At 39.2% G+C, this 16,243-nt stretch overlaps 1 protein-coding gene across 2 annotated transcripts in view; it reads left to right on the top strand.

The window, feature by feature from the left end:
• The window catches only part of LOC106090264 (neural cell adhesion molecule 1), a 782,082-nt gene that overhangs the window by 581,244 nt on the left and 184,595 nt on the right, over positions 1-16,243 (top strand). For both annotated transcript variants that reach the window (XR_009397497.1, XM_059364284.1), the window contains exon 10: positions 11,659-11,818. Coding sequence is in view for 1 of the 2 variants with exons in the window: in XM_059364284.1 (XP_059220267.1) it covers positions 11,659-11,818 (160 nt within the window). In the remaining variant the exon portion in view is untranslated. The remainder of the gene's footprint in view (positions 1-11,658; positions 11,819-16,243) is intronic.

The raw sequence follows: 16,243 nt of genomic DNA, 5'->3' as shown, positions 1-16,243 counted from the left end.
AGGGTATAAAAAGACCTTCAATTGTTTGCTGTTCAAAGATTATGAAGTGCTCACCTTCCCAAGTTTACACTGGGAGTCATAATAAAACACTTTATGGAAAATTTCAGCCATCTCGGATAAGAATTTCGCCTTCTAGTAGCTTAAGAAGTCAAGACCCAAGATCGGATTATATGGCAGCTTTATCAGGTTATGGACCGATTTGAACCATACTAAGCGCAGTAATTGGAAGTCGCGACAAAAGACTTAATGCATAATTTCAGCCAAATCTGATGAGAATTGCGCTCTCTAGTGGCTCAAGGAGTCAAGATCCAGGGTCGGTTTATATGGCAGCTATATCAAAACATGGACCGATATGGCCCATTTACAATCCCAACCGATTTCGGGTCTTAGGCCGATTAAAGCCACATTTATTATACGATTTTGCTGAAATTTGGGACAGTTTGTTACGTTGGGCCCTTCGACATCCATCGTCAATGTGGCCCAGATCGGTCCAAATTTGGATATAGCTGCCATATAGACCGATCCTCCGATTTAGGGTCTTAGGCCCATAAAAGCCACATTTATTATCCGATTTTGCTGAAATTTTGGACAGTGAGTTGCGTTAGACCCTTCAACATCCATCGTCAATTTGGCCTAGATCGGTCCAAATTTGGATGTAGCTGCCGTATAGACCGATCCTCCGATTTAGGGTCTTAGGCCCATAAAAGCCACATTTATTATCCGATTTTGCTGAAATTTGGAACAGTGAGTTTCCTTAGGCCCTTCGATATCTTTCTTCAATTTGGCACTGATAGGTTCAGGTTTGGATATAGCTGCCATATAGACCGATCTCTCGCTTTAAGCGGTTTTGTTGCCCGTCAAAATCAATGTCAAATGCTGATTGACAACTTGCATGAAGACGCGGTAGCCTTTTCCAGTGGCGAGGCTCAATTTAAAATTTCCGTCTGCGTCCTCAAGAACTCCTTAAGAACACCTCAAGAACAACATTCGCGACGCTAACGCCAACATAATGGTTGATATGCTGCAAAGAGAGGTCTCGAATTTCAAACATCGCCTCAGTCAGTGCACTAAAAAACAGTTGGCCCTAAATTTAAGACCTTTCCTTGTTCGTAGGATTTTAGCAATGAAAACGAGCAAACCAAAATCAAAACTTTAAAATAAACTTATTCTTATTTATATCTAGCACAGTTGTTGAAAGCTGTATCAAAACTATTCATACAAAATTTCACCCAAATCGGGTAAAAATTGCGCCCTCAAGTGGCTCACAAAATCAATTTTTGCAGCTATATCAACACATAGTCCGATATGGCCTATTTACAATTCTAAATGACCTACACTAATAGGAAGTATTTGTGGAAAATTTCAAGCGCTATGTATAGGCTTTAGGACTTCTTTGGACTAAATCTTGCGTTATTGAATACCTTTTTCGAGTAAGTCTGCGATTTGATCTATGGGATTCATGTCGGGCACAAACAGCTCTTAACAATCACAAAATTATAGCCGTATTTTTTATGTCATCGGTTGGTTGGTGTGTTTCGCTACACCCTAGTGGATTTTTAAAATGGAATGTTTGTTTAAATGATATTAAGAGTGTCCAGAGCTATGAGTGTTTCTACATTACTGTATTTATCGTATGTGTTGTTCAAATACATATTAAAGGGTGAATTTTAAGAGCTATAGAAAAGTTAAAAAAAAAAAACATAAAATTCAGATAATGCATGAAATGTTTATTTGAATCGATAGTGCGGTAGAGCTGGCAAACTATCGATATTCGCAGCATTCGATATTTTTCAAAAAATATCGATAACTATCGATTTTATCGTTAATTTCAGAAAAATATGCATTTCATTCTAAAGTTCCTAGTTTTTGCAAAATAAAACAAGAAAAGGAAAGAGTTCGAAGGAGTATAGACAAGTTGCCCGACAAACCGTCAAGCAAGCTTTCTAGGAAAAGGTATAAGTGGGCCGAATGCATGAAGGAAATCAGAGGCAAATCAGACTTTACAAGACACAAGTTCATACATACAGTTGGGACGCCATGATTTCTTCGGCACCTGCCATCGCCAGGACGTTAACCTAAAGAACCACATAACATCGGCCCAAAAAAGGATCAATGAATTTGCATGCAAAGAGTGTCCAAAACCCTTGCCCTCAAGGAAAGACTTCGGTTACATGCAAGTCCACGCGAGTACACGAGTCCGCAATAATATTTTAATGCCTATTGCAATTGGAGATGAACCAGCACTTGATGAGCCACCGTCAGGACGCCTCCGAACACTTCAAATGTGAGAAATGTTCGTCACGTTTTTCTTCTCTGTCAAACTTGAAAGCTCACATGCGGAACATGAAACCCGGATTGCTTTTGTGAAATAGGCTCAGAGTTGTAAATATGAGTTTGCATACCAGCGAAAGGCAATTCGAGTGCTAGGTTAGAAAAGCGAAAGCGAAATTATAAAACATTCTTTCGGAGACTAAGTACGAGTATATCCCCTTTTTTTTAACCCTCGACCATAGGATGGGGGTATATTAATTTCGTCATTCTGCTGGTAACACCTCGAAATATGCGTCTGAGACCCCATAAAGTATATATTGGGTTGCCCAAAAAGTAATTGCGGATTTTTCATATAGGCGGCGTTGACAAATTTGTTCACAGCTTGTGACTCTGTAATTGCATTCTTTCTTCTGTCAGTTATCAGCTGTTACTTTAAGCTTGCTTTAGAAAAAAAGTGAAAAAAAGTATATTTGATTAAAGTTCATTCTAAGTTTTATTAAAAATGCATTTACTTTCTTTTAAAAAATCCGCAATTACTTTTTGGGCAACCCAATATATTCTTGATCGTCACGTCATTTTAAGTTTTATTCAATACTCTTTGTTTGCCTAAAAAGAGATACTGTGCATGGAACTCGACATATGCGATCCATGGTGGAGGGTCCGGCCGGATTTAGCACTCTCTTACTTCTTATACCCTCCACCATAAGATGGGGGGTATACTAATTTAATCATTCTGATTGTAACTACTCGAAATATATATGCCATATAAACCGATCATGGGTCTTGACTTCTTGAGCCTCTAGAGGGCGCAATTCTTATCCAATTTGAATGAATTTTGGCACGTAATATTTTGTTATGATATCCAACAACTGTGCCAAATATGGCTATATGGATATTTCAACAACTATGTCAAATAAAGTACAAGTCGGTTCATAACCTGATATAGCTGCCATATAAACCGATCTGAGATCTTGACTTCTTGAGCCTCTCGAGGTCGCAATTATTATCCGATTTGCCTGAAATTTTGTACGACGGATTCTCTCATGACCATTAACATACGTGTTTATTATGGTCGATCTCTCTATTTTACTTCTTGAGCCCACAAAGGGCGCAATTTTTATTCGAATTGGCTGACATTTTACACAGTTCTCCAACATAATATAATTAGTTGTGGTCCAAACCGGACCATATCTTGATATCGCTCTAATAGCAGAGCAAATCTTTTCTTATATCCTTTTCTTTGCCTAAAAAGAGATGCCGGGAAAAGAACTCGATAAATACGATCCATGGTGGAGGGTATATAAGATTCGGCCCGGCCGAACTAAGCACGCTTTTACTTGTTTCTTTTCACATTTGTTGCCAGACATTTGATTACATGTACGGAAGCATATTGTAAACAAGTAAAAGCGTGCTAAGTTCGGCTGGGCCGAATCTTATATACCCTCCACCATGGATCGCATTTGTCGAGTTGTTTTCCCGGCATCTCTTCTTAGGCTAAAAAGGATATAAGAAAAGAGTTGCTCTGCTATTAAAACGATATCAAGATATGGTCCGGTTCGGACCACAATTAAATTATATATTGGAGACCTGTGTAAAATTTCAGCCAATTCGAATAAGAATTGCGCCCATTGGGGCTCACGAAGTAAAATAGAGAGAACGATTTATATGGGATCTGTATCGGGCTATAGACCGATTCAGAACATAAAAAACACGTTTGTTGATGGTCATGAGAGGATCCGTCGTACAAAATTTCAGGCATATCTTATAATAATTGCGACCTCTAGGGGTCAAGAAGTCAAGATCCCAGATCGGTTTATATGGCAGCTATATCAGGTTATGAACCGATTTGATCCTTATTTGACACAGTTGTTGAAAGTAAAAATAAAATACGCCATGCAAAATTTCAGCCAAATCGGATAGGAATTGCGCGCTCTAGAAGCTCAAGAAGTCAAATCCCCAGATCTGTTTATATGACAGCTTTATCAGGTTATGGACCGATTTCAACCATACTTGGCACAGTTGTTGGGTATCGAAACAAAACACGTCGTGCGAAATTCCATTCCAGTCGGGTAACAATTGCGCCCTCTAGAGGCTCAAGAAGTCAAGACCCAAGATTGGTTTATATGGCAGCTATATCAGGTTATGGAGCGATTTGAACCATACTTGGCACAGTTGTTGGATATAATAACAAAACACGTCGTGCAAAATTTCATTCTGATCGGATAAGAATTGCGCACGCTAGAGGGTCAAGAAGTCAAGACCCAAGATCGGTTTATATGGCAGCTATATCAGGTTATGGACCGATTTGAACCATACTTGGCACAGTTGTTGCATATCATAACAAAACACGTCGTGTAAAATTTCATCCCAATCGGATAAGAATTGCGCACTCTAGAGGCTCAAGAAGTCAAGACCCAAGATCGGTTTATATGGCAGCTATATCAAAACATGGACCGATATGACCCATTTACAATACCAACCGACCTACACTAATAAGAAGTATTTGTGCAAAATTTCAAGCGGCTAGCTATACTCCTTCGGAAGTTAGCGTGCTTTCGACAGACAGACGAACGGACGGACGGACGGACATGGCTAGATCGACATAAAATGTCGCGACGATCAAGAATATATATACTTTATAGGGTCTTAGACGAATATTTCGAGTAGTTACAAACAGAATGACGAAATTAGTATACCCCCCATCTTATGGTGGAGGGTATAAAAAGACCTTCAATTGTTTGCTGTTCAAAGATTATGAAGTGCTCACCTTCCCAAGTTTACACTGGGAGTCATAATAAAACACTTTATGGAAAATTTCAGCCATCTCGGATAAGAATTTCGCCTTCTAGTAGCTTAAGAAGTCAAGACCCAAGATCGGATTATATGGCAGCTTTATCAGGTTATGGACCGATTTGAACCATACTAAGCGCAGTAATTGGAAGTCGCGACAAAAGACTTAATGCATAATTTCAGCCAAATCTGATGAGAATTGCGCTCTCTAGTGGCTCAAGGAGTCAAGATCCAGGGTCGGTTTATATGGCAGCTATATCAAAACATGGACCGATATGGCCCATTTACAATCCCAACCGACCTACATTTATAAGATATATTTGTGCAAAATTTCAATCGCCTAGCTTTAGCGTGCTTCCGACAGACGGACGTACGGACGGACAGGCGGACGGACATGGCTAGTTTTAAAATGTCATGACGATCAAGAATATATATACGCTATGGGTTCTCAGACGAATATTTCGAGGTGTAATAAACGGAATGACGAAATTAGTATACCCCATCCTATGGTGGAGGGTATACAAGAAAGTTTTACAAGCTATCGTAAGCCGAATAAAGTTCGATTTAAACTTTCAAAAAGCCGATAGTTTTGTTTTTTGTATGTATTTTTAAATGTTTTCAATTAAGTTGTATAAACCGCCTCAACTACTTCACGAGCTAGGATTGAGCCAAAGTGGTGGATGTCTGTCCCGATTGTCACCTGGGACCACACGTCACCAGTTAAACTGCCAGCCAAACCTAGTCCACAAGGAACGAGATCCCCCGGACGCACCTCACCTTAGTCGCAGAGTACCTGAATCTGTATATTTAGTAGAACCGAAGTCGAAAAGATAAACACAACTCACTGCTACAACAACAACACTAGAAGCGCCTGTTGGGCTTTGTATCCCGCGTGGCTTCGTTATGATATGGGCTTATGGGTAGAAAAGTCACTAAATTCATAATAATTAATGTAAATTTGGAAGAACACAAAGCTAACAATGTCTCGAATATCTGAATATATTTTTAAAAAAGGACATTTTAAGGTGTAGGGAAGCGCACCTCGCCAGATACTATGAAATATGAACAATTACATATTTCTAGAAAAAATACTCTGCTAGAAACTAATTCATTTCTTTCGATTTTCAATTAAATATTTTCTAACAAATTTTTTTGATGCTGTTCTACTGTTGGCATGCTTTTGTCGTCTTTGATTCTTTTTATACCCTCCACCATAAGATGGGGGTATACTAATTTCGTCATTCTGTTTGTAACTACTCGAAATATTCGTCTGAGACCGCATAAAGTATATATATTCTTGATCGTCGCGACATTTTATGTCGATCTAGCCATGCCCGTTCGTCCGTCCGTCCGTCTGTCTGTCGAAAGCACGCTAACTTCCGAAGGAGTAAAGCTAGCCGCTTGAAATTTTGCACAAATACTTCTTATTAGTGTAGGTCGGTTGGTATTGTAAATGGGCCATATCGGTCCATGTTTTGATATAGCTGCCATATAAACCGATCTTGGGTCTTGACTTCTTGAGCCTCTAGAGTGCCCAATTCTTATCCGATTGGAATGAACTTTTGCACAACGTGTTTTGTTATTACATCCAACAACTGTGCCAAGATGGTTTAAATCGGTCCATAACCTGATATAGCTACCATATAAACCGATCTTGCGTCTTGACTTTTTGAGCCTCTAGAGTGCGCAATTCATATCCGATTGGAATGAAATTTTGCACAACGTGTTTTGTTATTACATCCAACAACTGTGTCAAGTATGCTTCAAATCGGTCCATAACCTGATATAGCTGCCATATAAACCGATCTTGGGTCTTGACTTCTTGAGCCTCTAGAGTGCGCAATTCTTATCCGATTGGAATGAAATTTTGCACGACGTGGTTTGTTATGATATCCAATAACTGTGCCAAGTATGGTTCAAATCGGTTTATAACCTGATATAGCTGCCATATAAACCGATCTTGGGTCTTGACTTCTTGAGCCTCTAGAGTGCGCAATTCTTATCCGATTGAAACGGAATTTTGCACGACGTGTTTTTTATGATATACAACAACTGTGCCAAGTATGGTTCAAATCGGTCCATAACCTGATATAGCTGCCATATAAACCGATCTTGGGTCTTGACTTCTTGAGCCTCTAGAGTGCGCAATTCTTATCTGATTGGAATGGAATTTTACACGACGTGTTTTGCAATGATATCCAATAATTGTACCAAGTATGGTTTAAATCGGTCCATAACCTGATATAGCTATCATATAAACAGATCTGGGGTCTTGACTTCTTGAGCCTCTAGAAGCGCAATTCCTATCCGATTTGGCTGAAATTTTTCATGAAGTATTTTATTCTTACTTTCAACAATTGTGTCAAATAAGGTTCAAATCAGTTCATACCCTGATATAGCTGCCATATAAACCGATCTGGGATCTTGACTTCTTGAGCCTCTAGAGGTCGCAATTATTATCCGATTTGCTGAAATTTTGTACTACGTATCCTCCTATGCCCATCAACATACGAGTTTATTATGATCTGAATCGGTCTATAGCCCGACACAGCTCCCATATAAATCGATCTCTCTTTTTTACTTCTTGAGCCTCCAAAGGGCGCAATTCTTATTCGAATTGGCTGACATTTTATACAGTTCTCCAACATGTAATTTAATTGTGGTCCAAACCGGACCATATCTTGATATCGTTTTAATAGCAGAGCAAATCTTTTCTTATATCCGTTTTTGGCTAAGAAGAGATACCGGGAAAGGAACTCGATCCATGTTGACCGGTCCCGAACGTGAAATTTTCGCTCCTCAATAAGTCCATTGTTATGCATGATGTGTGTGATGTGGTATCACCATATTGTTGAAACCACATATCATGCAAGTCAAAAAAAAAAAAAAAAACAATTAAAAAGGCGTTAAGTTCGTCCGGGCCGAACTTTGGATACCCGCCACCTCGAGTATGTATGTAAACCACCTTTCATCAAATTTCTGTGAAAATTTCATACCTTATGTCCCATAAAAGTTATATCAGAATATGTTCCGATTTGGACCAAATACTAATAAATATAGTGGCTACATCTAAAAGTAAACCGATCTGAACCATATACGATACGGATGTCGAAAAGCCTAACATGAGTCATTGTGGCATGAGTCATTATGGGGCCAAGACTTTGAAGCGAGGTATCGGTCTACATGGCAGCTATATCCAAATCTGGAACGATTTGAGCCAAGGTACAGAGAAATGTCGAAGAGCACTGACCCAAATTCCGGCGAAATCGGAAAATAAATACACCTTTTATGGGCCCAAACCTTAAATCGAGAGATCGGTCTATATGGCAGCTATATTCAAATCTGGGTCGATCTGGGTCAAATTGAAGAAGGACGTCGTAGAGCCTAACTAAACTCACTGTCCCAAATTTCAGCAAAATCGGATAATAAATGTGGCTTTTATGGGCCTAAGACCCTAAATCGGAGGATCGGTCTACATGGCAGCTATATCCAAATCTGCACCGATCTGGGCCAAATTGACGAAGGATGTCGAAGGGTCTTACACAATGCACTGTCCTAAATTTCATCAAAAACGGATAATAAATGTGGCTTTTGTGGGCCTGAGACCCTAAATCGGAGGATCGGTCTATATGGCAACTATATCTAAATCTGAACCGATCTTGGCTAAATTAACGAAGGAAGTCGAAGGGAATTACACAACTCACTGTCCCGAATTTCAGCTATATCGGATAATAAATGTGTCTTTTATGGGCCTTAGACCCTTAATCGGAGGATCGGTCTATATGTCAGCTATATCCAAATCAGGACCGATCTGGGCCAAATTAACGAAGGATCTCGAAGGGCCTAACACAACTCACCGTCCCAAATTTCAGCAAAATCGGATAATAAATGTGGCTTTTATGGGCCAAAGACCCTAAATCGGCGGATCGGTCTATATGGCAACTATATCCAAATCGGAACCGATCTGGGCTGAATTAACGATGGAAGTCGAAGGGCCTTACACAACTCACTGTCCCAAATTTCAGCAAAATGGGATAATAAATGTGGCTTTTATGGGCCTAAGACCCTAAATCGGAGGATCGGTTTATATGGCAGCTATATCCAAATCTGAACCGATATAAGCAAAATTAACGATGGATGTTCGGGGGCCTAACACAACTCTTTGTCCCGAATTGCAGCAAAATCGGATAATAAATGAGGCTTTTATGGGCCTTAGACCCTAAATCGGCGGATCGGTCTATATGGGGGCTATATCAAGATATAGTCCGATATAGCCCATCTTCGAACTTAACCTGCTCATGGACAAAAAAAAAAGAATCTGTGCAAAGTTTCAGCTCAATATCTCTATTTTTAAAGACTGTAGCGTGATTTCAACAGACAGACGGACGGACATGTCTAGATCGTCTTAGATTTTTACGCTGATCAACAATATATATACTTTATAGGGTCGGAAATGGATATTTCAATGTGTTGCAAACGGAATGACAAAATGAATATACCCCCATCCTTCGGTGGTGGGTATAAAAATGGAAAAAAAAAGTTTAATATCATCTCACGATAGCGCTCACCATTCACAGTTACATTACAATTCGCATCATAACCATACCAAACTGAGACTTTTTCTGGATATATTGGTAGCTCTTGCAATGCTTCTGGCTGATCCTCACTCCAAAATCGAAAAATTTGCTTATTAACGTAACAAAAAAAAAAAAACCATTTGATCATAAAATGGAAGAAGCGCACGATAAACTTTCTTAACAGAGCACGCATTTTGATAATAAAATTCAATAATTTGCACGTGTTGTTCATTTGTAAGACGATTCATGGTTAATTATAGACCAAACTGGAAATGTTTGACAGTGAAACAAAACACGATACGTGCGTGCGCTGTTTAAACCGCTGCAATATTTTTAAAGTTCTTTAATTTGAGCCCGATCGGCTAGGATGTCCATTGTAGGTGTTTTGTGGCGGGCTCAAGTTACCAAATTCGGATATCAGATTCATTCATTGCTTCCAACGTCCAGGGAGTTATTTGGAGGACCTCAAACACTCAGTTCCTAGTATTCGTATTCCACTTTCGAAGAACTTTAATTTAAATTCCATATTACATACATATTCCATATTGTCCCGGTCGAACTACATAACAGTTTTGGTGGTCTTTTTCTGAGTCGGCGATATCTATACACTTGGTTTTAAAAATTTATATCAAATTCTTGCTCCACTTCCAACGACGTTTCCTTTGAGCCCCATATTGCCTCGATCGGACAACTTATTCTTTTGGGGAGAATTTGGCTGGCTCCCACGCTTGCTTCCAAATTTGAACACTAAATTTTTACGCTACACCCAAACACCTATCAATCGAGTCTGATCAGACCACCTTTCCTTTTAGGAGGCTTTGAGACGGCCCCACTGAGACCCGGCTCCATACGTAAAGTGTACGTAAAAATGATTTTTGAGAGCTCGCATTGCCGTGGTGAACAATGATTCGTTTTTCGATTTTATCCCAAGACTTCAGGCAATCAAACTGTGTGTTCCACTTAGAATTGACGTGCTACGTTGCTCAAGCGGAGCAGTTGCCACTTGACCAATTTTGCCAAAAAGACAGGCGTCCATTGCTTCGAAATGCTTCTTTCGCGAACAATTTTCGTTGGATTTGGTTCGACTTCGAAGACCCACACGGTCCGTTTTCGGATTCGCCACCTGTGACGATCTTATAAACGTATTTTTAAGCATCGCGATCGTATTTTTTGAACATTTCTTTGCACTTATCGATTTTTTGAGCGATTGTGAAATTGTTCGAAATCCAACGATAACAAACCTTTTTACGGCACAGTTTTCATGCAGTATCGAATGTATGCTGGTGGAAGAAATGCCCAAGGATGCCTCTATCTCACGGTATATCACATGACGATCTTGCAATATAAGTTCACACAGGGCATCAATGTTCTCTGGTAGAACGACCGTTTTTGAACCGCTTTCACGGAATTCTACTTTGAGCAAGCATCATCCACGACTAAATTCATAAAACCAGTTTTTCACAGTGCATTCTTGTCGTGATAATCCATGTAGAAAGTTGTGGAATATGGTCGAACGATAGTTTCACGAGTTAATTAAATTTTTTGTCAAATTATTTTTTTTTAAGTAGCTGTAAACAACACAAATGTTGCTAGAATGTCAAAACGTTGTAAGTACGATTATGCTAAAATGCCAATGGAAATGTCAGATTGAACCTGGCAACACTTAGTGTTGCCTAGGCCAGAAATAGCGGCCCTTGTATCATTTCATCGCTGAATTAGGTGATAATAATAAAAGTTGATATTCATGCTTTCTGGATGATTTGCTTTTAAATGTTTAATTTTTGAATATAAATATGTACATATGTATTTCATTTAAATAGTACATTAATGATATGTAGTGAACCCGTGTTTTAAATAAGATAGTGCTATTTGCAATCTGCTAAAAAAACATGAGTTAAGCGTAAAAATACAAACTTAAATTTTGTTTTTAATATTGCCATAAATATTCTACAATGTCTTCCCATCATTTTATCTCCAATATATTCTCAAACTAATTTTTCCTCTTTATGTTTTTTTGCAGGGTATCCACCTGGAGCATAACACATCAGCCCGCGTAATTCGTTCTAATCAGAGTTTGGTGTTGCAAAAAATCACGAAACACTACGCAGGAAATTATGCATGCAGCGCAATAAATGATGAAGGAGAAACTGTCAGCAACCAACTGCCGTTACGTGTTAAATGTGAGTATAACTCCCACATATCGTGCCTTCCCCCCACCCCTCTTGCATTCCATCAGATTCTTCTCACACTCATCATGGTTCCGACCGAGCAACGTGCACAAAGTCAGAACAAATACACAAACAGGAACATACATTATCAAAAGCTAATTGTCTGCGTTGTGTACGTGTGCCATAGTGAACATGTGTATATGAGAATGAGTTTGCGAGTGATCCAGGATGTCTTTTCTTTATGAATGTTTATAATATCTGAAATTGCATTAGTACAAAAACTGAAAGTAGCTACAAGCTCTGTTTTTGCAAATTATGCACAGATGCAACAACACTGCACATACAAGTTCGTCTTTATTTAAATACAAGAATATGTATAAGAAACAAGTAAAAGCGTGCTAAGTTCGGCCGGGCCGAATCTTATATACCCTCCACCATGGATCGCATTTGTCGAGTTCTTTTCCCGGCATCTCTTTTTAGGCAAAAAAGGATATAAGAAAAGATTTGCTCTGCTATTAGAGCGATATCAAGATATGGTCCGGTTCGGACCACAATTAAATTATATGTTGGAGACCTGTGTAAAATTTCAGCCAGTTCGAATAAGAATTGCGCCCATTGGGGGCTCAAGAAGTAAAATAGAGAGAACGATTTATATGGGAGCTGTATCGGGCAATAGATCGATTCAGACCATAATAAACACGTTTGTTGATGGTCATGAGAGGATCCGTCGTACAAAATTTCAGGCATATCGGATAATAATTGCGACCTCTAGGGATCAAGAAGTCAAGATCCCAGTTCGGTTTATATGGCAGCTCTATCAGGTTATGGACCGATTTGAACGTTATTTGACACAGTTGTTGAAAGTAAGAATAAAAAAAGTCATGCAAAATTTCAGCCGAATCGGATAAGAATTGTGCCCTCTAGAGGCTCAAGAAGTCAAGACCCAAGATCGGTTTATATGGCAGCTATATCAGGTTATAAACCGATTTGAACCATACTTGGCACGGTTGTTGGATATTATAGCAAAATACGTCATGCAAAATTTCATTCCAATCGGATAAGAATTGCGCACTCTAGAGGCTCAAGAAGTTAAGACCCAAGATCGGTTTATATGGCAGCTATATCAAAACATGGACCGATATGGCCCATTTGCAATACCAACCGACCTACACTAATAAGAAGTATTTGTGCAAAAGCAGCTAGCTATACTCCTTCGGAAGTAAGCGTGCTTTCAACAGACAGACGGACGGACGGACTGACGGACATGGCTAGATCGACATAAAATGTCGCGACGATCAAAAATATATATACTTTATGGGGTCTCAGACGAATATTGCGAGTAGTTACAAACAGAATGACGAAATTAGTATACCCCCCATCTTATGGTGGAGGGTATAAAAATTTTACTAATTATTAATTACTAAGAATTCAAAAATTTAAAGTAAGCGTGATTGTTAGAAAATATGCCTTATCCTTATACCTAACCCCATCGGATGGTGGGTATACTATTTAATCACTCCGTTTGTAACAAAGCGAAATATTGATCTGCGGCGCCACAAAGTGAACATATTCTTGATCTCCTTCACATTCTAAGTCTATCTAGCCATTTCTGCCCGTCTGTCAAAATCGATTTTTGTATCGAAGTTTTACAGATTTAATATTCTTCTATTTGAGATAGGTCTTTGGGGCTTATATATTGGTCATATCGGCTCTTATTTAAACATACCTCCCATATAAATGAGAATTTTAAGAAAAAATTATTTAAAAAAAAAAATACCGTATTAGTTGATAATATCTCATATATAAAAATCAATTTGTGTTTGTTTGTAGATTTGTTTGTTTGTTTGTATGTTTGTGTGTTCCTTATAGACTCAGAAACGGCTGAACCAATTTTCTTGAAATTTTCACAGATGGTACATATTAACCCCGTGGTGAAAATAGGGTACTACATTTTTTGATATCTGAAGGGGGGGCGGACCCTCCCCCTTACCCTAATTTTCAGAAACGCCAGATCTCGGAGATGGGTGGTGCGATTTAAGCGAAATTTTGTGTGCTCTCATACAGTACCCTAAAAATAAAAATTTGGTATCCAAATTTCGGATGGGATACATAGGGGGGCCGCCCCACCCTAAAACCAACCAAACATATATTTAGACCAATCACGACAATATGGGACTCAAATGAAAGGTATTTAGGATAAGAAAACGTATCTGATATCCATTTGTCGAACCAAGTGCTAGAGGGACCACCCCAACCCCCAAAACACCCCTAGATCGGAAATATTTACCGACCATGGTAATATGGGACTCAAATGAAAGGTATTTTGAGTAGAATACGAATCTGATATTCAAATGTGGGACCACGTTTCCGGGGGTCCACCCCTTTCCCAAAACACCCCCCAAACAGGACTTATTTACTGACCATGGGAATATGTAGTTTAAGTAAAAGGTATTTGAGTGTAGAATTAGAATCTGATAATCAAACATGAGACCAAGTGGTTTTGGGGCCGCCTCTCCACAAAAACATCCCCCTAAGGGGACACATTTGTGACCATAGGCACATGGGGCTCAAATGAAAGATCTTTGGGAGTAAAGCACAAATCTCATATCAATATTCGGGAAAAGTGTCTACGGGGCAACCCCACCCCCTCAACACCACCCAACCCCCAAAACACCCTTTTATCGGACACATTTACCGATCATCACAATATGGAACTCAAATGAAAGGTATTTGCGAGTAGAATATGAATCTGATATCCAAATGTGGGACCACGTTTCTGGGGGTGGTCCCCTTATACAAAACACCCCCGAAACAGGACTTATTTAGTGACCATGGGAATATGGGGCTTAAATAAAAGGTATATGAGTGTTAAATTAGAATCTGATATCCAAATATGGGACCAAGTGTTTGGGGGCCGCCTCTCCCCAAAAACATCCCCCAAAGGGAACAAATTTACGACCATAGCCATATGGGGCTCAAATGAAAGGTCTTTGGGAGTAAAGCACGATTCTGATATCAATATTTGGGAAATGTGTCTATGGGGCCACCTCACACCCACAACACCACCCTAATAGTAAGTATTTGCTGACTTTTGCAATATGAGGCTCAAATAAGAGGGTTTTTAGAGTGGAACACGAATCTGATATATATTTTCAAGGCCAACTCATTGAGTGGCCGCCCATCCACCAAAACACCCCCCAAGCCGGACATGTTAGCCGACTATGGAAATATGGGGCTCAAATTAAAGGTATTTGGGAGTAGACCACGTATCTGATATCAACATTAGGGACCAACTGTCTAGCGGACGTCCCACCACCATAACAACCCCCAAATAGGACATATTTGCTCACCAAGACAATTTGGGTCGTAAAGAGAGTGGAACTAAATATTCATAGTTTTTAGGGCCAATACCCGAAACCGGACATATTTGGTGACTTTTGCAATAAGGAGTTTAAATGAGATTTTAAATCGAATCGAGCTCAAATAAAGGTATTTGGGAGTAGAATACGAATTTAATATCCAAATTTAGGACCATGTATTTAGGGCATCACCCCTTCCCCAAAACACCCCGCAAAGTGTAAAAATTTTTCGACCATGCCAATATGTGGTACTTGGGATAAGAAAACGAATTTGATAACCTATTTTGGGCCATGTATTTGGGGGACGCCTCATCGCGTAAACTCCCCTAAACGAATGGCAATATGGGGTTTAAATAAATGGTTTTTGAAAGAAGACCACGATGCTGATATTTTTTCAGGGCCAAGTGTCTGGGGGACCACCTCACCCCCGAAAACACCCCTAAATCAAATATCATGAGAGTAGCGAGCTGAAATAAAGTATTTTAAGAATGGAGTACACATTACATCCAAACTTAAATTCGAAGAGCAATAAAGATCATATGGGATTCGGACAAAGGCACTTATATTGTTAAACAATTAGTCAAGCGATATACTAATTTCGTATCATGGTATTTCACTAAAAGCTCTGTAATTGTCGAAAATAAATATTCCAAGGAAACTTTTGTTCCATATAAAGTAAAAGAAGGCGCAGCGGAGCGGGCTCGGGTCAGCTAGTTATATATAGAACTAAAATAAAATAACATTTGAAAAAATTTTATGTGCACTTAATAAATACGTTCAATTAATAACAAAAACATGTAAAAAGGCGTTAAGTTCAGCCGGGCCGAACTTTGGATACCCACCACCTTGGGTATATATATAAACCACCTTTCGTCAAAATCCGGTGAAAAATGCATAGCTTATGCCCCATAGCAGCTATATCGAAATATGATCCGACTTGGACCAAATACTATTAAGTACAAGTCATTGTTCAATTGCGTATAACAAAATATTGGTCTTTTTAGTAGCTATATCTAAGAATAAACCGATCTGAACCATATACGACACGGATGTCGAAAAGCCTGACCTAAGTCACTGT

This window comes from Stomoxys calcitrans, chromosome 3 (assembly GCF_963082655.1).
Source record: "Stomoxys calcitrans chromosome 3, idStoCalc2.1, whole genome shotgun sequence".
Lineage (NCBI taxonomy): Eukaryota > Metazoa > Arthropoda > Insecta > Diptera > Muscidae > Stomoxys > Stomoxys calcitrans.
The sequence above is the reverse complement of the archived record's forward strand: the minus strand, read 5'-3'. Positions and strand labels throughout refer to the sequence as shown.